We start from the raw sequence: 21,916 nt of genomic DNA on the forward strand, positions 1-21,916 counted from the left end.
ATTAATCATGAAACAGAAAATTCCAAAGAAACATCTTCATGACCTAGTAAAAAGATGGCTTTCATTAAGGCCACATTTTATTAGAGCATAAAATCTAATTATTATAGGACTTCAAAATCATAATATTAAGTTTTTGACCCTAAAAATTACCAAGATATATTTATTAATAGAAAAATAATTGAGTAATAGTTTAAATTCTGTCATTTGCTAATACAGCAATTCTCAAAAAAGCCAATTTAAATCATACATATGCAAAGATAAATGTTAATTTTTCTAAGTATGGTAAGCTCATTGTGATTATATTTATCTTTTAGAGACATACAGAAGTATGCACAGATCAGATAAAATGGTATCAGGGGTTTCCTTCAAGGATGGGAGTGACTGCATAGTTGAAGCGAGATGGCTATAGACAGACGGCTATTGAGGCTAAATGACCGGTATGTAGGGGTTATTCTCTGCTTTTGAGTATGTTTGAAATTTGCCATAATAAAAAACAGAAAATATCACAGGTATGCAAAAATATAAAATGGGAAAATAATGGAGAATGTAATCTAAAAGAAAAATCTTTTTCACCACTTACCTTTAAATGTAAACCCAACTTTGAATCACCAAGTAGACTAGCATATGTTGTAAAAACTTCAGGGAATGCACTGTGATTTGTATTAAAAGATGAATCAATCTAAAGGAGGGTAAATAAAAACATGATACATTTCTGTATTATGCCTCTAATTTCTTTTAACACGTTTTCCAAGTTTTTTAACTTCAGAAATAACCTATAAATTTGTTCTTGGGCTTCAATAATATTTTAACAATTCTTATCCTGAAATATTTTGAATCTATCTGGCAAGATGACATATGCAAAAACACTGAAAAGATAACGTATAAGATAAAGTATCAGAAAGGGAAAAAGTATAAAATGTAATCAGCAACTATCCAATAAAAATACTTTTTATTTATCAAACCAATGAGCTCTTAAGAAACCTCCATCACATTTTTAAAGATACAACTTAGAGATTCCAAAACAACTGCATTTTTAATAGGTTTCTCAAGATACCTGCAAAATTTTTGCCAGTAAGGTCAGCACTGCCGTTTTACTTTCAGGAGCAGAATCTTTGGCCCACCACGAGTCCCACTTCTTCCAGTTATGCAGAATTGTACTCGCAAGTTTCAGTCCTTGGTGTCTCTGGCTGGCTCGATCCCTGAAGCTCTGATCTAACATACCATTCAAAATGGCGCTCACCTGAAACAAACGCATGGTGCTTGAAGAAAAATCCTCAACATCAAGACTGGCAGGTATAGAACAAAATTTACTTTCGGTTCAAAGCTATTCTTGGGAAATAAAGATACTATTCCTATAACAGCTGTTTATTTCACAACTCCTCAGATTTGAGAAGAGCAACTTAACATGTAAATTTTCCCACAAAAGCATCAGGTGGTCTCCTTTATGAAATCATGCTCATCCTGTCTCTTGTTTTCTTAGCTGGGGGCATTCTCGATGAGAGGAAGAATTAGTGCTCTTCTGTTGCATACACACATGCACAGAAGCATACACAACAGGCTTGCACGCACACATTTCCTGTCCCACCACCTTTCCAATAGTGACATCCTAATTTTGGTTAGATTACTATTCAATATTCTTATCATTACGACAATGTAAACATTTTGCACAACATTTTGATCTCCCTGAAGTTAATATTTCCCTGCTTTCTTTCCTGTTTTCAATGTGCCTATCATTATTTGTCATCAAATTCTCCCAAATTAATGAAACCTCCTCAAGACATCTACACACAACAAGAAGTCTATCAGCTCCATCTCAGTGGCAGCACAGCTCCCACTCTGGAATGTCTAAGGTCACTGTTCTTTGGGTGTCACCTCAGCATCCTCCAGGAGACTGGTCCCCTTCTCTGTGTTTGAGCTAACTTCCCAGATCCAACATCTTCCTCTTTCTTGACTGACTGATGAGAGTGCAGGGGAGAGAAGATTCCTTTGAGATCTGGCACATCTGAAACATCTGCATTCAACTCTCACATATGACTGATGGTTTGGCCAGATTCCAGGCCAGAACTCCAGGCTGGAATCTTCTTCGCTGAGTTGTGAAAGAAATTTGGCTTACAGTCTTCCAGTGTCCTCTTTGCATTTGGGAAGACAAACAGCATCTGATCTCTTGATCCCTTTAAATGTAATCAGGTTGTCTCCTGCAGAAACTTTTTAGAATCTTTTCTCGTGGTGAACCCCTGGGTTCTGAATTTTCAAGAAATTTACTCCATGTGGAGCTGCTTTCATACGCTGTGTTGGATATTCAATGGCCCTTTCCCATCTGGAGACTCAAGGCCTTCAATTTGGGCACTTTCTCCTGAGCTGTGTTATGCATAAAGGCCTTTCCTTGGGCCTGTCTTCCCTCTGGGGTGGAGGTCCTGGTGTTACACCTTATCAATGGATCCCAACATTCTCTCTACTATTTTCTGTTTTGCCTTTTTACTTTATTCTCTCTGAGAGTTCCTAAATTTTATCTTCCAAACCCATTTCATTTTTAATTTCTGATGCCTATGCTTAATTCCCAAAAGTTTTTTTTGTATGGTGTTCTTTTCAGTACCAATTCTTATTTTGTCAATGCACTGTCTCCTTTCATCTTTCTGAGGTTCTTTTCTCTTTACATTTCTATCTCACTGAATAGTCTCTGTCTCAAGTGGCTTTTTAGTTGCCTCTCCCTTTTAAAATCCATTTCCTCAAAGGCTGGTGCTCCTTGGCTGTTGACACATATTGAGGAACTGACTACAGGTACTGTGCAGTGGGCAGGGTTCACTGGCAGTAAAGATCTCTGTAGGTTGATCTGGCTGGGCAATGATGATACTTAATCTTTATTTTCTCTTAGGCTTGTCAAAATATTCTGATACCCTGCCTGAAGGTATATACCTAATTGACCATATTCTGGGAGCCAAACTGGGGGGAAAGAGCTAATAGCCTCAAAATTCAGACTTCAAGGAGGTTTTCAGTCAACTTCCTTGTTTCAAGAAGGTATTGCTACACCAAAGATATACAAAGCATCATAAGAGACCACTATGAACAATCACCAACAAATGGGACAACCTAGAAGAAATGGATACCCTAGAAACATACAACTTTCCAGGATTGAATCATGGGAAGATAATCTGAACAAACCAATTAATAGTAAGGGTAGGATTAATAATCAAAAACCTCCCAACAAACAAATGTCTAGAGCAGAATGGCTTTACTGGTATATTCTACCAAACATTTAAGGAGGAACTAACACCAATCCTTCTCGAACTCTTCTAAAAAAGCTAGAAGATAAGACAACACTTCCATACTTATTCTTTGAGGCCAGCATGACCCTGGTACCAAAACCAGATAAGGAAACTACAAGAAAAGAAAATTACAGGAAAGTATCCCTGATGAACATAGATGTAAAATACCTTAACAAAATATCAGCAAATCAAATTCAACGATACTTTAAAAGGATCATATACCATGATCAAGCAGGGTTTATTTCAGGGATGCCAGGATGTTCAACATCCACAAATCAATTGGTGTGATAAGCTACATTAACAAAATAAAGAATGAAAAGCATATACTCATCTTAATAGATGCAGAAAAAACATTTGATAAAATTCAACAACTACTCATGATTAAAACTCAACAAATTGGGGGCACCTGGGTGGCTCAGTCAGTTAAGGGTCTGATTTCAGCTCAGGTCATGATCTCATGGCTTGTGAGTTCAAGCCCCGTGTCGGGGTCTATGCTGACGGCTCAGAGCCTGGAGCCTGCTTCGGATTCTGTGTCTCCCCCTCTCTCTGTCCCTCCCCAGCTCATGTGCGCTCTCTCTCTCTCTCTCTCTCTCTCTCAAAAATAAATAAAAACACTAAAAAAAATTTTTTAAAAACTCAACAAATTGGGTACAGAGAGAACATGCTTCAACATAATAAAGACCATATATGACAAATGTACAGCTGACATCATACTCAATAGTGAAAAACTGAAGAGCTTTTTCCCTACAATCAGGAACAAGAAAAGATGTCTACTCTCACTTTTATTCACCACAGTACTGGAAGTCCTACCCACAGCTATCAGACAAGAAAATGGAATAAAAGGCATCAAAAACAGAAAGGAAGTAGTAATACTATGTCTATTTGCAGATGGCATGATACTATATATAGGAAACCCTAAAGACTCCACCAAAAAACCTGTTAAAACTACTCAACAAATTCAGTAGAGTTATAGGATACAAAACCAATATACAAAAATCTGCTGTGTTTCTATACACTAATAACCAACTATCAGAAAGTGAAATTTAGAAAACAATCCCATTTACAGTTGCATCACAAAGAATAAAATACCTTGGGGTGCCTGGGTGGCTCAGTCCGTTAAGAGTCTGACTCTTGATTTCAGCTCACGTCACGATCTCATGGTTTGCAAGATCGAGCCCCATGTTGGGCTCTGCACTGACAATGCAAAGCCTGCTTGGGATACTCTCTCCCCCTCTCTGTCTTCCCCTCTCCCACCTGCAGATGCACACATGTGCTCTGTCTCTCAAAAATGAATATATAAGCATATACTAAAACAATAAAATACCTAGGAATAAATTTAACCAAGGAGGTTGAAAACCTATACGATGAAAACTAGAACACATTGATTAAAAAAAACTGAAGATACAAATAAATGGAAGGATATTCATGCTCATGGAATAAAATAATATTGATAAAATGTTGATGCCATTCAAAGCAATCTACAGACTCAATACAATCCCTATCAAAATTCCAATGGCATTTTTCACAAAAATAAAACAATCCTAAAATTTGTATGGAAGCACAAAAGACCCTGAATAACCAAAGCAATCTTGAGAAAGAACAACAATGCTGGAGGCATTATGCTGTAATCAAAACAGTATAGTATTGGCATAAAAACATAGGTCAATGGAACAGAATAGAGAGGCCAGAAACGAACATGTGCAAGGAGCCATACGATGATGACGGACAAAGGAGCTAAGAAGATACAATGGAAAAAGGATACTCTCTTCAATAAATGGTGATGGGAAAGCTAAACAGCAACATGTAAAAGAATGAAACTTGCCACATATTTTACACCATACATAAAAATCAAGACAAAATGTGTTAAAGACGTGGACTTAAGATATGAAGCCATAAAATTCCTGGAAGAAAATTTAGGGCATAAGCTATTTGACTTTGGTCTTGGCAATGGTTTTTTTTGGATCTGACATGAAAAGCAAAGGCAACAATAGCAAAAATAAACAAGTGGAACTACATTCAAACTATAAAGCTTCTGCACACAAAAGAAATCATCAACAAAATGAAAAGGCAAGCTATAAAATAGGAGGAAATATCTGTAAATCATGTATCTGATAAGGGTTAATATCCAAAATACATGAAGGATTCCTACAACTAAACAGCAAAAAATTAAACAATCTGATTTAAAAATGGGCAGAGGAACTGAATTAGACATTTCTCCAAAGAAGACAGATAGTCAAAAGGTATATGAAAAGGTGCTCAGCATCAAAATCACCAGGAAAATGTAAATGAAATATCATCTCATCCCTGTAAGAACAGCTAGCATCAAAAAGACAAAAGTGTTGGCGAGGATATGAAGAAAAACTCTTGTGCACTGTTGTTGGGAATGCAAACTGGTGCAGCTGCTATGGAATACAGTGTGACAGTCCCTCCAAAAATTAAAAATAGAAGTATGATTTGATCCAGCAATTCTACTTCTGGGTATACATCTGAAGAAAAGGAAACCACAACCTAGAAAACATATCTGCACCCCCATGTTCAGTGCAGCATTATGTACAATAGCCAAAGACATGGACACAATCTAAGTGTCCATCAACAGATGAATAAAGAAGATGTGGCATATACATATACAATGGAATATTATTCAGCCACTAAAAAAAAGAAAATTCTGCCAATTGTCACAACATGGGGTGGACCCTGATGACATTACGCTAAGTGAAATAGGTCCTACAGAGAAAGATAAAAAAAAAAAAGATTAAAAAAAAGATAGAAAAAAAAAGATATCACTTATACGTGGAATCTACAAAATAGAACTCACAGATACACAGAACAGACTGGTGCTTTTCAGAAAAGAAGATTAATAAACTTAATTATAATAAATTAAATACTTCTGTAGAGAACAAACACTCCAAGTAAGATTGAAAGATTAATGGCCAGTAGGAAAAAGGACTTTTGCGAAAAGGTCTACTATCCTTAATATACAAAAACCCCTTAAAAACTAATAAGAAGGTTCACCCCAACAGAAAAATGAGCAAAATACAAAACATCAGCACACACCAGAAACATTTTGGTTGTTCAAAAATACTAGTGGGAGGGGCACCTGGGTGGCTCAGTCAGTTAAGTGTCCAACTTTGGCTCAAGTCATGATATTGCAGTTCATGAGTTCAAGCCCCACACTGGGCTCTCCACTGCCAGCAAGGAGCCTGCTTCGGATCCTCTGTCTCCCTCTCCCTCTGCCCCTCCCTGTTTGTCCTTTCTCTCTCTTTCAAAAATAAGTGAATGTTAAAAAAAAAAAAAAAAATACTAGTGGGAGACAAAGGTCAAAAGAGTTCGAGAACTGACATTAAACTTGAGAGATTAAAATACAAAACAGAGTTTTCACTTGTGGAATAATAAAATGTTTTTCGTATGGTGCCAAGTATTTCAAACTTTACCTCATTACTCTAATACTGGTGTTATATACAGAACATGACTCTACTCTTAATTACAGGTCTTTCCCCAATAAACAACAAAAAAGACATCCTCCACTCAGCTCTGCCTAGGGTGCCCCAGCACAGAGATACCTATCCCTTGTAAAAATCTGGCTGCCCCGAGTGTCCTCAAGTGGGGAAGGATCAATCCCCTGAGGACAAGGTAAGGCCAGGTAACCTGGCAGGGGGGCAGGGGACAGCTACATTTCACACAGTCCTCCCCTCTTTGGTCTCTCCTTCACATCCTGCTCTTGGTACTCTGGAGGCCTGGGACTCTATTGCCAGACCCAAGAAAGCCTAGGCTCTACAGCACAGATCAGCTGTCTCCCCACTGCTATGTCATACTGCAGCTTTCTTGGATCCCAAAATCTGTTACGACTTGCCCTTTTGCTAGAAATAGCTTCCAAAGTGCTGTCTCTCTTCTCTTTTCTCCTTTAATCTGTGTCTTTTAAGACTGTGTTTAAAAAAAAAAACCACAAACCCATTTCTGTCACTTTAGAGGGAGCTGAGGAGGAAGTGGAGATAAATGTTTATGGCTTTTATCCATCACCTTCACCAGAAGCCTCAATAGCTTCGGAGATCAAAATGTTCTACTTATTAAAAGTTCATTTCTAACTTTAAAAAACATAAATACCTAGTACAATCTGACACAAAGTACTCTCCTACAACAGACAAACACTGTGTGGAATAAAAGCTTAATTCAATAGGAAATTATGTACTCTCCCTTAAAATGGCCATTCCCAATAGTTCCCAGTTCCTGACTGTCTACAGACTGGGTTAAATTTAAAAATTTTACAAGTTTAACAAACCAAAGTCAACATATACTAAACACTGAGCTCCAAGGTTCAATGTGAGGGGGCCTAGTGGACTACAGTAGGATCGCACAGGAAACGATGGCTCTCTGTGCCAACCAGTGAAAGGACCATAACTATAGAAAGGACACTGAATGTACGGGACCAACTGGCGGCTGGTGCAAACACAAAGGCGGGCTCAGGCCTCACGACGGGCTTAGGAGCTCCAACGCCATTTCTTCACAAAAGTCAACATCCTACATAGCTGTGCCTTGTAATATTAGGCCTAGAAATTCTGGGGGAATGAGAGATTAGAAAAAATAATCCACGTTTCCACATCCATTTAACATTATTAACTGTTCATAAAAGCTGTGTTTTCTTCCCTTTGATTTTGTTTTCAAACACTGGCAAAAGTTTTCAACCTTCCAGGAAGAGATCCTGTTTTGTTCTAATGACGTTTTTCAAGAACATGGCAATCTTTTTATAAGCATTATATAAGAAAATATATTTCATTTAAATAAAAATTCCACAAACAACTCACAAGTGCAGGTAGTGTGGTACAGGAGCATGTCTTTAGCTAACACCACAAGGGTCTCTGGACCAATGTGTGGAGTTTGATGGTAATTCTTGCTACAAGAAAAAATAGTAAAAATAATAAAAATAAGAAATAAAAATTTCATTACCATTTTGGGATTATCCACAGACGATTTCAGGAGTTCCAATACTGCAAGATCTAGATTTTTCAACAATTCAGTGTTGACTGTCTCTGAGAACAAGCTATAAAAATACTCTCCGTGACAGAAGCTGGCCATGTTTCTCTGGGACGCTCCTGAGGGTGGCAGAGACAACACTGCTGTATCCAGGAGAAGATTCACAAGGTGCTCGCACTGTGAAGAAGCAAGGAAAGGTACGATGATAAGAGTATGTATCTTACCTGCTATAGAAAGACTCCTGGGAAGCTGCTAACTTTGAGAGTGGAAAATCACACAGTAAGGTCTAAAGAGAACCTCGTATTTGAAGGTCTAGGTTCAAGTCTGAATTATATGCATTTCAATGACCCTGTACTTTCTAGGTTTCATTTTGGGAAAGAAATCTTCCCTGACTCATGTTTCCCCCAAATTCCCAGAGAATCTTGTTGTTTCTTTGAGGAGACAGGATAGTAAGAGTACTTTTAGACGATTTAAATACGTAACTTGTTGACATTAAGTGAACAAAGGGGCAAAGAAGAGCTTTCTGCTACAGGAGAAGGGAGGACAGATTGGAAGGAATGAACACATAGGACTGGTGAACAGATCTCAGCTACAGCAGAGACTGTTTGAGGCCAGCCCTATATGGTTCAAAAAGCCATGAAGGTATCTTTCTGTGGTGCCTCTGGAATTATCCTCCAGGGGTGCTCCCAAATCAGCCATCTGAGATCACTAAGGACAGGGGAAGAGGAAGCCACCGTGTTAACAGTCCAGCTTTATAGACACAAAATGTTCTCTGCCCTCTAAAGTCTTTTTGGAAACAAAGTGGGATAGACAAAACCCCAGTTTAAGAAGAATCTTATCCTATTTCTTTTATCTAAAAAACCTTTTAGAAAGTAAGTCAGATCATGTAAATCTATTAAAGTACTTATGGAGCTAAGAACTTAACTAAATTCCAACTAAATTCCTGTTTTTAGAAACATGTTACGAATGAGCTATATATTTCCATCAGCAGGATAGCACAGCGTGCAGCTACTGTTCCTACCTGTACTCCAAAAGCAAAGGCCAACTCCAGAAGTCCGCTGGCTAGTCGCTTACAACTGGGGTCTAGTGAAGGAAGGCACTGTTGTTCGTCCCCAGGTGCAATGCTTTTATAAACCAGGGAAAGAAGTTTTGTGCCAACAGAATACTGATCTGCAGACTAAAATAAAGTCAATACTAAAACATCCAGCAGTAAGATATTTTATAAAAACACACAATTTCATACCTTTCATTAATTAAAAATATCCATGGTCATTAACAGTGACAACTACCTTCTAATTGTCAGGAAAATTTTCACTCAACTTTGCTTTGCATGTTATATTTTTTCATTTATATTGCCTAGCCACAGGGCACAATAGCAGTCTCCAAAGTTCTTCAGAAGGCTGTGGGAAATATACATGTCCTTATTTTCATTTTACACTTATAAATTTGTATATCTGTACTCTAAGTCAGCACGTCTGGAACAAGTCATTATGTAATTCCCATTTCAGCATATCCCATGCATACAGGATGTGTGAAACACACATATATACAAGGAAATGGACTGCTTATGTTAATCAACTAAGAGAAACGTAAAAACACATTGGCTCTGTTTACCTGAAATGGTAAGACAACATGCAAAAAACCAGCTCTGTGAAGTTGTTTACAAGCCGACACAACAGAAGCCAGCTTGGCCCTATCCACAGAAGCATCAGGGCCATATAGGTCAACGGCACAAAGCTCCTCAATGCTGCCATGTGAGAAAAACAAAAAGAAACTAGATGAGTGCTAGCTCACCAAATTAGCAGGATACACCAAAAAACCGTGTGTGTTCTGTTATAAATGTGTTAACTGCCTGACACTCAAATTCATTACGTGACCTGGGAAAGCAAACACAGGTTAACACTGAACAAGGGGCCCAGGCACTAATCCAGCCATGGAAATCAACATGGGGCTGAGCCACACCTGAGACTTGCTTACCATAAGGTGCAGGGGAGGCATTTGTTAAATAGATGATTTTCAAACAACTAATGAGATTCTCTGCGTCAAACACCCCACTGATGAGATCCTTTACTTTAGGAAATGGGACTACAGCAGCCACACGTGTGGCTGCCAGAATACGCTGCAACCTTCAAGTGCCCAACACTGATCCCAAGCATGATCTGAATGCCCACCTCTGTGCTGTTAGTTCTTCCTTGAGGTGCATCTCCAGGATGTCTTTGTACGGGGACTTCTTTAGTGCTTTCATCAGGTCCACACAAACATCAGGAAGACGATTCATAACTAGGACATCACCGATATTGAAACCTATGCTTGAGGGCTCACATAGGGTTTTCACCAAGAGTTTCATAAGGTTTGTGTTATTACATAAATCCTTCTCAAGGAGCTGCAAAAGATGATTTGAATAAAAACACATCCGAGTCAGCATTTAGATTTTCAGTAGTGGAAGGTCCATGAAGCTGGGGATTTTTGCCTGGCTGGAGCAGGGGTTGGCAAACTTTCTCTGTAAAGGGTCAGACAATAAATGTTTTAGGATTTGTGGACCCAGTGGTCTCCACCGCAACTACTTAACGAACTGCCATTATAATATGAAAGCAGCCATGGACAATACATGGACAAATGGACTCGGATGTGTTCCAATAAAACCTTCCTTACAAAAGCAGGCAGCAAGTGGGAAGTGGGCTGTGGACCATAGTTCTATGGCTCCCGGTTTAGGGCAATGCTGTACCTGCAGACAGCCTTGCATACAGGAGGCACTCAGTATGTATTAACTGATGGACTGACTGGACTTTGTTTATATAATAAGCTTCACAGATACATTTACAAATATTTGCTAATGTACATTTCCTAAGGCAAATGTTTGATCGATCGTAGCATAAAATGCAATATCCAATAGAACATTTAGAGAAACTATTTTGTACTTTATTCACACAGTAAGATAAAAACGCTGCATTTTATTACTTTCGAGAACACATAACTCCTACAGCAATGGGAACTTCTAAGGAAGCCAAAACCACTCTTAATAGGTACCGGAAAGTATTCTTCCAGTGCCAGGTGCTGACCTCAAACTAAAAGAGCAGCAGCCAGTGACCCTACCTTCCAGCCTTCTGGGGAGATGCTGAGCAGTGTTGTGGTGAATTCCATAATCCGGACCACAATTGTGCATTTGCTGTAATTGTATCTTTCTCCCTCTTGGGGGCTGGGTCTGTGACCTACTGCCCCAGTGCCAAAGCACTTTTCTGCTGCCATAATATCATGCATAGCAATGCTTTCTAAAAAGAAAGTCACAGCTTTCCAAAGCGAAGACTGTGTTTCAGTACCTAGAAATAAAAATTACACTCAAATATTAACATATGCTTCCTTCCAAATCCACTAAAATTAACGTAAAATTCCTTCTTTAAGTATAGGCATGATACACATTTAGTCAAAATTCAAACTTACAAAGCTTTTAGAAGATTATGACAATTTCTATCAAATGTTTAAAAAGCTCGTATGCTTTGATCCAGCATCAAAATTTTATCCTAATGAAATAATGGCAGAATTATAAAGATGTGCTTGTAAGGATTTTCATTTTAGCAGCTTTTAATAATGAGACAACAGAAACAACCTAAATATCCTTCAAAGGGGCAAGAGAGACAAATCATGGCAGTGGTCTTTTTATGGAAACAACTGCATGAACTCCCAAATGGACTTTTTCATAAAAGTCGCCGTTCTGAAAACACAAAGGTGCTGGCTCTCCTCTCCCATCTCCACTCCTTTCATGATCACCCCAGTCTTGCTTACAGGAAGGAAGATAAAACACCCTTCTCCTCTCCTCAGTCCCACTGTAGTTTTTATACCAGGTGTAAAGACCTCCCAAACAGAGGGACAATTTTAAAAAGTGGTGTACATGTTGAAAGAGAGAGCAAAGACAAGGACGAGTAAGAAATCCTTTTATAAGTCTAAGGGTTTCCAATTCTTTGTTTTCATAAAATTTTAGTTCATCAAATTGCCAACTTGACAGATCATTAAAAATAATTCTGGGGGCGCCTGGGTGGCTCAGTCGGTTGAGCGGCCGACTTCGGCTCAGGTCACGATCTCACGGTCCGTGAGTTCGAGCCCCGTGTCGGGCTCTGTGCTGACAGCTCAGAGCCTGGAGCCTGTTTCAGATTCTGTGTCTCCCTCTCTCTGACCCTCCCCCGTTCATGCTCTCTCTCTGTCTCAAAAATAAACGTTAAAAAAAATTAAAAAAAAAAAAATAATAATTCTGATGACAGGTCACTATCTATTCAAAAGAACTGAGAGAAAATATATTAAGAATTTCATTCTCAAACACCAAATATCCTTAAATTCAACGAACAATGTGCTGTATGACACATTCTAATTAACAGGTATGTTAAATGTGAAAAAAAAAATGAACATTTTAGCATTATTCAAATATGGCACTCATTTAGGTAAGTTTTTCTTAGTAAAACCTATACAAAACAAAAACAAAATTCTAACCATATAATTTTACTTCTTATATATAATAACTATTTATCAAAATATTATATTTATATTGTTATGGTGGTAATACACAAAATGTGCCCTAATAACAAAGGCCACGATAACCCAACACAGAAGAAACTTGTAACAGGTAGACCGTTTTGTTGCAAAGATGTAGAGTTATAAGTAAATAAAAACATAAGCATAATAACATGATACTTAGGATAAAAAATGTGAAGGGTATGGAACAGTAATAATAATTCAGGAGCTTTGCAAAATTGCCATAAAAAACTATTTTAAAGCAATTAAATAAAAATAAAGATGTTAAACAAAAAATCTCTACAGTAGTTAGCCTCCACTGAATACATTTTTTAAGTAATGTTAACAATTTTATGTTAAATGCCCACATTTACGACACACACCAGAAATTAATTTTTTCAATTACTTAAAGCAAAGAGGATTTTTTTTTGGTCAAGTTTGAAAGAAGGTATGTTGTTTTTAATGTCTCCCACGCCTCACAAGGTAAATAAATAAAACAGTTTGAAGACTGCTTAATTGTGACACATTTGCATTATTTAGTATTACACGGTCATTTAAATTAGTTCAAGGTATATACACTGCCATAAAAGGACATCCAGTATGTTAACTTTCTGTTTAAAAGTTAAGTTTCAGGGCACCTGGGTGGCTCAGTCGGTTGAGCGTCCAACTTCAGCTCAGGTCATAATCTCACAGCAAGTGAGTTCGAGCCCTGCATCGGGCTCAAACCTGGGGCCTGCTTCAGATTCTGGGTCTCCCTGTCTCTCTCCCCCTAACCCACTCACGTTCTGTCTCTGTCTCTCTCAAAAATAAATAAACATTAAAAAAAACTTTTTTTAAAGTTAAGTTTCATTTTAAAAATCAAATTATAGCAAAGCATGCATATGACCCATTATGTTAAAAAATAAAAAAAAATTTTAAATATATATATTATACGCATAGAAAAAGTTTTAAAAAGTAGACACTAAACTGTCTTAGTGTCTGTCACTAGGGAATGCAATTAGGTTTTACATATTTCCTATACTTTTTTTTGTTTTCTTAAATTTTCAAAATGATATACGAGATCTCTTAAAACAACAAATTTAGGGGGCGCCTGGGTGGCTCAGTCGGTTGAGCGTCCGACTTCGGCTCAGGTCATGATCTCGCGGTCCGTGAGTTCGAGCCCCCGTCGGGCTTTGGGCTGATGGCTCAGAGCCTGGAGCCTGCTTCCAATTCTGTGTCTCCCTCTCTCTCTGACCCTCCCCCGTTCATGCTCTGTCTCTGTCTCAAAAGTAAAATAAACGTTAAAAAAAAAAAATTAAAAAAAAAACAACAACAAATTTAAGGTACTATTTGCAACTGAATAGCTACTATTGCTATTTTTAAAGTTTCAGAACTTTTCTGACCTATCCCTCTGAGAATCCCATACTAGAATCATGCAGAATCCCATCCTAGAGAGTCAGATCTTCTCAAAATGGTATAAAATCTGTTTTCCGGAACCCCAGTGTGTGTGCGTGCACACACATTACACACACCCCACCATGTTTGGTTCCAACTTTCTCAAGCTAAAAGAAAGACAACAAGACAACCTGGTTCTTTTTCCCAAATCCCCAAGACACCTCACCTCTGACAGAATTAAAGAGAGACTGGTAGTTCCTTTAGCCAACCAGCACCACTACCAGAATGGATGCTCTGTCTACACTGAAAATCATTGAAATAACATATCATGTTCTGAGTGGCAAGCTGGATATTTAGCCCACGAGAGAGGATTTCGGTGGACACCCCGAACAGCCTGCTCAGAGAACCTCGAAGCCTAGAGCGTACTTGTCAGCTACAGTTGGCTCCAGATGCTGTATTCTCAGAGATGCACCTCCCAGGAACCACCCCCTGCTTTCCCAGGTCCCGTTTAGATCACGTAAAGGACGGAGGCTGCCATCTCCTTCTTCCCGGCACGGGCCAAGGAGCACACCAAACACTCCACCCTGCATACTATCCTTTGCAAACAACACTGTTATCATCATACTACAGTAAAAACACTAAGGAATAGGAAAATGCAAGAAAAATGAAGACATGCTACTCAGAAACATACGATCACAGAGCCTCATGTTAGGAGGAACTCTTTTATCAACATTTTTTTTATTTTTTTTTTAATGTTTTTATTTATTTTTGAGACAGACTGAGACAGAGCATGAGCAGGGAAGGGGTAGAGGGAGGGAGAGACACAGAATCTGAAGCAGGCTCCAGGCTCTGAGCTGTCAGCACAGAGCCTGATGTGGGGCTCGAACTCACAGACAGTGAGATCACGACCGGAGCTGAAGTCAGACGCTTAACCGACTGAACCACCCAGGCGCCCCGATAAACGCTTTTTTTTTAATATTTTATTTTTAAGTAATCTCTACACCCAAAAGGGGCTCGAACCTACAACCCCGGACGAAGAGTCACATGCTCTGTTGACTGAGCCAGCCAGGTGCCCAGGAAGAACTCCTGTAATGTGCTAAAGCAAACGACAGCCTCAAAAGGCCACTTGGTAAAAGGGCCATCAAGAACCTGTTCAGGACACAAAAGAAGTACAGATGCCAGACAGGTGTCCACGGCCTCAGTCGTGTGCACCAGACTCTCGCCCTCACGTGAGCTTAAAGGATAACGCAGCGACTGAATAAACGCTCCTCTTATCGCCCTTGTTAACTACGATGCTGACAGGGGCATCTGTCTAGTCAAAGACCTCGCTGCACTTTTGCCCGGAATGGCTCCAGGCAGAACTGGACCGCAGCAACGTGCGTAGGTGTTACCCACCCAGGACCTCAGGTGCCGCGAGGGTTTTCTTCTCAGTGAAGGTGTTGTAGCACTCCAGCGCCGCCAGAAGCATGTCCATCCACTGCAGGGCAGCTCGCAGGCTGAACGGCCCTTGCAGATGGAAGAGGGTGGGCTGAGCAAGGATGCCTGACGGCCGACCACAGCCTCCTCCACCCCCCTCAAACATGTTTATGAGAAAGGAAGGATCTTTGCTCTTGAGAATCTCTTTCAGCCACAAAGAAGGTGATTTGTTGCCTTAAGAAAGAAACAAGATTAAAACACACATACAAATGACTTTCACATGATTAAAATTAATCACTGTAATAAATAATAATAATAATAATAATAAACAATAATAAAGCTAGAATTAAGTAGGATATGTTAACAAAAAGAACCAGAGCAGAACCAGGCTGGCAATATCAGAGTATTTCAAATATAGTTTCCATAAAAGTCCCATATGAAGCATCTACCAGAGCAGTAACATTTCAGAATGATAAGGGATAATCTTTTTTTTTTTTAACCATAGTAATCATAACTTGGTTCACTGTAATTACTGCCAAGGTCTTTCCACCAAAGCCATTCTCTTCAGTTACTTTAAACATTATAAAAATGGCTGGATACCATTTGCACAGCTATAAATGTCCTATCCTTTCCCTTGCCTTTTTTCTTGAAAACTATTGTCCCTTTTCTCAGGAGTAATTTAAAGAATAAACACAAAAAGAGCACTGCCACTCTCAAGTTCCTATCCTACTTCCTGGCTGTGTGGACCTTGCCTCTCTGTGTCTCGGTTTTCTCATCTTAACAATATTTACCTTTGAGGTTCCTTCAAAGATTAATGAAGTAGTTAATATTTGAAAAAGTGCTTATAATATCACACAGTAAGGGCAGTTTTTGCTAAATAAAAGACTCAAATTATTTGTTTTAAAAGACATCTTTTCTTTCAGGTGTCAATCATTTTCTAAACTGAAAATGAAAAAACATTAAATTTTATTTTGCATGCTCTGAAATCAGGGACTCTCAAAAGGTCAAATCATCCTGATTCTAATGAAGTTAAAGAAGAATGCAAAAGAATAAAGTATTTCTGATGTAGTAAGAAACAGTTTCCCTATTGTGTTAAAAAAATACCTATTAGCTATATAAGCAAAGATTCAATATCATGTTTTCAGGGTTTGTTTCAGACAGAAACATCAAACTTTCCATTATTTTCACTAAAAACTGACAAAGAAAATAAAACTAATAATGGGTAAAAATAATATTTAAGTTCTCTCTCACACGCTAGCTAAGAGTCATAGAAGAGAAAGTACAGGAAGGACAGAGAAAGACAGGCATAGAGAAAGGAGAGGACAAGGGAACACAGAGAATGGATGGGCCTGGGAAAGCATATTCCGACAGCTGGGAATTGTCCCAGATCCCTGCCTCCTCAGTCTCCTCCTCAAAACTATAGCTGCTGTGACCCTGGCTTTCCATCCAACATGAACATCAGAAGTCAGAAGCCCCTGACACATGTCATAGGGACATGACTGCACATGTCATTACCTAGCACACCTGGTGACAGTGTACTCCTGTAGGGCACTAAAGAGTGGCTCAGCTGACTCTTGATTTTGTCTCAGATCATGCATGATCTGACGGTCATGGGATTGAGCCCCGCATCGGGCTCCACACTGAGTGTGAAGCCTGCTTGAGATTCTCTCTCTCCCTCTGCTCCGCCCCCACTGCATCGCTCTCTCAGTCAATCAACCAACCAACCAATCAATCAATAAAGAGACACTTAACACTGTCCCTTAAAAATCACTGGAGGCGGCTTTACTGACAACAGCCAAGATATGGAAGCAGCCCAAGTGTCCACTGGTTGATGAATGTATAAGGAAGCGATGTGGTATCAATATTATTCAGTCACAAAAAAGAATGAAATCTTGCCATTTACAATGACATGGACGCAGCTAGAGACTATTATGCCAAGTGAAGTAAGTCAGAGAAAGATAAATACCATATGATCTCCCTCAAGTGTCGAATTTAAGAAACAAAACAAATAAACACAGGGGAGAAAAAAAGAGAAGCAAACCAAGAAACAGACTCTTAACTACAGAGAACAAACTGATGGTTACCAGACAGAAGTGGGGAGGGAGAATCACTTAAACAGGTGGCGGGTAAGGAGTATACTTGGCTTGCTGAGCACCAGGTAATATATGGAAGTGTTGAATCCCTATATTATACACCTGAAACTAATACAACACTGTATGTTAACTGGAATTTTAAAAAACCTTCACAAAAACCCAAAATACCAGTAGGAGTTAAATATAGCAGAGAGAGGGGTGGAAGCACAACTGGAGGGCACAGAGGAGATAAGCCAAGGAATGCTCATCCCTTTTATGCAAAGTATATGTCGGCAATAGGCCAAGGTTCACCAACTACTTGGCATGCTTTGTGTGACGGAAACAATTCTGAGAGGCAGAGCTCCACTTACTTCATTGAAAATATGTGAGGTCCCTATTGTAGGCAGTTAAGAACAACAGAAATGTATGGGATCAGTCAAGCTGATGTCACTGGAAATTGTGTGGGCTACAGGAGAGCCAGAGACCCAACCTGGAGGGAGGACGGGTCTGCCAACTAGTTCCACTGACATAATATCTGGGCCGAAGTTTCCTTTAAAAATAAGGAAAACATGCCCCACCGCTCCACCTCGTCCAATCTTCATGGACTTTACAGGACTGTTGTGACAATGACAACGTAAGAAAACTCACTTCGCAGGGGCACCTGGGTGGCCAACTCTTGGTTTCGGTTCAGGTCAAGATCTTGCAGTTTGTGAGTTCAAGCCCCACATCAGGATCTGCACTGATAGCATGGAGCCTGCTTGGGATTCTCTCTCTCCCTCTCTCTCTGCCCCTCCTCTAGTCATGCTCTCTCTCTCTCAAAATAAACTTAAAAAAAAAAAAAAAGAAACTAACTTTGTTAACTAGAGGCAATAAGCAAATATATACTACATATTTGTATACCAAATAGTATATGTAGTACAAATAGAGTTGTAATATATGCTCTATAAATCTATAGCATATAACAACGTAATATATTCCATAGTATAAAAAATGTATAATCTTCTAAGTTTTAGAACTATACCAAGTAATTTTCACCTCTTCTTCCATGAGGAAAAAGCCCCAAAGTAGTACTCTACCCCATTTTCTAAAAAGACCGGCTCTTTCTCATGATTTGTAGTGCACTGTCACTGTTCTTATCCAGACACACACACCACAGCACATCTTGGTTCTGCACTCGTGCACAGTGCACTCTACAGGGGGAAGCCAGGGCCTGGGCCTGTCCTGAGGCACAGCCTCCCTACACCCATGCTCCCAAAGCTCGGTTCGGACTTACTGGAGAAAACAGAACAATACATTTATTCCTAAGAAATTTAGTAATTATTTCAAGACTATAAGTACAATTCAATGACTTAGGGTAATAGTTATTTAATAAGCACAAGCTCATTGCTTTCCTTTAATCTCACAGTAATCTGAGATCATTCAAATTTAGGAGTCTAACAATTTCTTACTAATCACATGGTGAAATAAAAACATTGCAGTATTTCATTAACTATAAATAAAATTTCTAAATCTTAACTGAATATCATGTTGACAACCGCAATGGTTATCCAACTCTTCTTCATTTCTTTTAAATGAGATAGAAAAGCAAAAATGTAGTAGAATAAAAAAGATACTGGGATATTCTAAATTTATTTCCTTTGTATCATTTGACATCAAATTAGCATTTTTTTCTTTCTTTCTGTAAATCTTTGTGAAACGTACAGCCCATAGTTTACCCTTTGCCATGCAAACGATCCATAATGGTTATTGAACATACTTATCTTCTTATTAGGAACATTTGTTACATTCATCTGAATAATAGAAAGCTTACATTTTAAATAAGTACACATCTCTAAACTGGTGGTAAAAGCAAAACCCATAATTTATAAGACTTAAAGATCACAATACCTGGCAGTAAAGGAACGAATTTATAAAACAGTTCTATGGATTTGTGTCGACATTCCGTCTGGGGCCTCCCACAGTGGGCTAACAGCCAGTGGACCACATCTAGTAAACACAATGATGCCGCGGGTGGAAATCCTCTATGTGGAGACGACACACTATATTTAATGCACGCCCCAACATTTAGTATTTAGCTAACCCAAGAATCTAGAAATCATAAACTCAATTTTGCCATACTAATACATGTAGAAACCTCATCAAAAGGCTTTCAATTTATTTTTAATGTATTATCATTAGCATACAATCCAAATGGCACAGGTTAAATAGGTCCTAAATGCTGCTTACCTTCAATTTTTTTTGAGGAAAATATTTAAAAAACATTTCTTAAAACAACAGCACCAATATTTTCATGTTTCCTTTTCAATGTACCTTAAAACAAAAGGGGATCTGAGATCTAAAGTAGTGCCTCTCAAATTGTGGCCCCTGACCTGGCTGCATCAATATCATCTGTAAACTTGGCAGAAATGCAAATTACTGGCCCTGTTCCGGACCTGCTGGAAGATTCTGGGGCCAGGGCCCAGCAACTTGTGTTTTAACAAAACATTCAAGTAATGCTGATCACTGCTTCAGATTGAGAACCAATGATCTAGAGAGGTCAAAAGTTAACAACAGGATCTGAAAGAATCAATTTTAAAACAACAGAGGAAATACTAATATCCAATTTACATGTGCCAATACTTCGTCACAGTGGTAGCAGCCAGCGGACACCCCGGACACCCCGCACAGATCCACAGATCTAGAGGGGCTGATGCATGGCACATCCCATCCTGATGGGAGACCTTGCTAGAATGGAAAGAGAGAAGACTGGCTACCACTGGTTAATAAGCCAGTCTTAGCTTTAGGTAGCTTCATTTCATAATTCTAAATTTCCATGACTGTTAAAATGCTACCATTTCAATATTTCAGTTCTTATACTTCCAATTTACTCTACAATAGTTCATGAATTTTCTAGTCAAGTAATTCCACATCAAATCTGTACTCAAAATAAATGTTTCAGTTACAAATTTATACCTTAAACCAAGCATTTCCAAACACAAAGTTTTTAGTGTCCTAGAAATTGACTCCGCCTATTTCCACACATTCCTTGGTTAAATTCTCTATGCTTCCACACATTCCTTCCAGATTTTCTTTCGTTAACTGAGAATTAGTTTTATGCTGGAAAAAATTTTAAAAAGGAAGCAATATCACCTACCGTGGCCTACGTCTTTTTTTAACTTTGTTTAAAGATACATGCTTCTTTTCAATGATACGCCTCAGGTGATCAATGGCATCACAACACTGTTGAATTGTACCTGTTCTCGAGTATAAAAATACATTTCCAAAGGAGTTATATAGCTGGTTATTGTTAATAAATTGGTATTATACATTTATCGACCTAATTTTTTAACTAAAAAGGTAATTTTACAATAGAGTCAATATCGTTTCATCCCTCAAAACAAAATTTAAATAAACGATTTACACTGTCCCAAAACAAAACCTAAACCCACATTTAAGACTGCAGGAGAGTATAGTGCACATGCACAAACACACTCACACACAGCAACACTGTACCTACTAAGAAACTGTTCCAGCAGCCCTCAGCCAATCAAAGCACAGACTCACATAATGGATCTGAGGTGGAGGACTGTACAGGCATTACAAAACCCGCATGCCAGGCCAGATCCTGTGCACCTCGACTTAAGGCTATTATTTAGGGGTTATAAATTCCTTGACCTTGCCTTCTTTGTATGTAGGTTAAACCATATTGTAGCTTAGGGGCACCTGGGTGTCTCAGTTGGTTAGGCATCCGGCTTCGGCTCAGGTCATGATCTCACGTGGGTTCGAGCCCCGTGTCGGGCTCTGTGCTGACAGCTCAGAGCCTGGAGACTGCTTTGGATTCTGTGTCTTCCTCTCTCTCTGACCCTCCCCCACTCACACTCTCTCCCTCAAAAGTAAACATTAAAAAAAATTTTTTTTTAAATAAAAAAAAAAAACCCACTTGTATTATAGCTTAATAATACAGCCGCTGAAGGAGAATCAAAGCAAATGAGTAAAACCATTCACAAACATCTTGGGTTATTTAGGAAAGGAGCCTTACCCAACCTGGGTTCTATTACTAAGAAAAAGTTTTCTTTCTATGCTTTGAAAACATGGCAGTGATTTTTAAGAGTCAAGTTTCACTTGTTAACAAAATACACCTATATAAGATGTCAAGATAAACAGAGCAATTTTAAGCTCTTTGATCGCAAGGGCCAAATCTTAAGCAATTTTACCCATAGCAGGCTATCAACATGAAGGATAACAGAGCTCAACCTGTCTTTCAAAAAAACAGAAAACAACAGAAAATAAAATCTGAGTAAGTCAAAGAGAAGTTCTGTCACACACAGCTATGTAAGCTACAGC

The 21,916-nt window shown here is 38.8% G+C and overlaps 1 protein-coding gene across 3 annotated transcripts in view; it reads right to left on the reverse strand.

Annotated features, from left to right (window-relative positions):
* The window catches only part of PRKDC (protein kinase, DNA-activated, catalytic subunit), a 216,309-nt gene that overhangs the window by 126,554 nt on the left and 67,839 nt on the right, over positions 1 to 21,916 (reverse strand). For all 3 annotated transcript variants that reach the window (XM_019428882.2, XM_019428881.2, XM_019428883.2), the window contains 10 exons: positions 20,727 to 20,826; positions 19,481 to 19,614; positions 15,501 to 15,755; positions 11,325 to 11,548; positions 10,403 to 10,614; positions 9,846 to 9,978; positions 9,253 to 9,408; positions 8,205 to 8,408; positions 1,055 to 1,240; positions 581 to 679 (listed from right to left, as the gene is read on the reverse strand). In XM_019428882.2, the coding sequence (XP_019284427.2) occupies positions 581 to 679; positions 1,055 to 1,240; positions 8,205 to 8,408; positions 9,253 to 9,408; positions 9,846 to 9,978; positions 10,403 to 10,614; positions 11,325 to 11,548; positions 15,501 to 15,755; positions 19,481 to 19,614; positions 20,727 to 20,826 (1,703 nt within the window). The remainder of the gene's footprint in view (positions 1 to 580; positions 680 to 1,054; positions 1,241 to 8,204; positions 8,409 to 9,252; positions 9,409 to 9,845; positions 9,979 to 10,402; positions 10,615 to 11,324; positions 11,549 to 15,500; positions 15,756 to 19,480; positions 19,615 to 20,726; positions 20,827 to 21,916) is intronic.

This window comes from Panthera pardus, unplaced genomic scaffold (assembly GCF_024362965.1).
Source record: "Panthera pardus isolate Hobbes unplaced genomic scaffold, ASM2436296v1 HiC_scaffold_7, whole genome shotgun sequence".
NCBI classification, from domain to species: domain Eukaryota; kingdom Metazoa; phylum Chordata; class Mammalia; order Carnivora; family Felidae; genus Panthera; species Panthera pardus.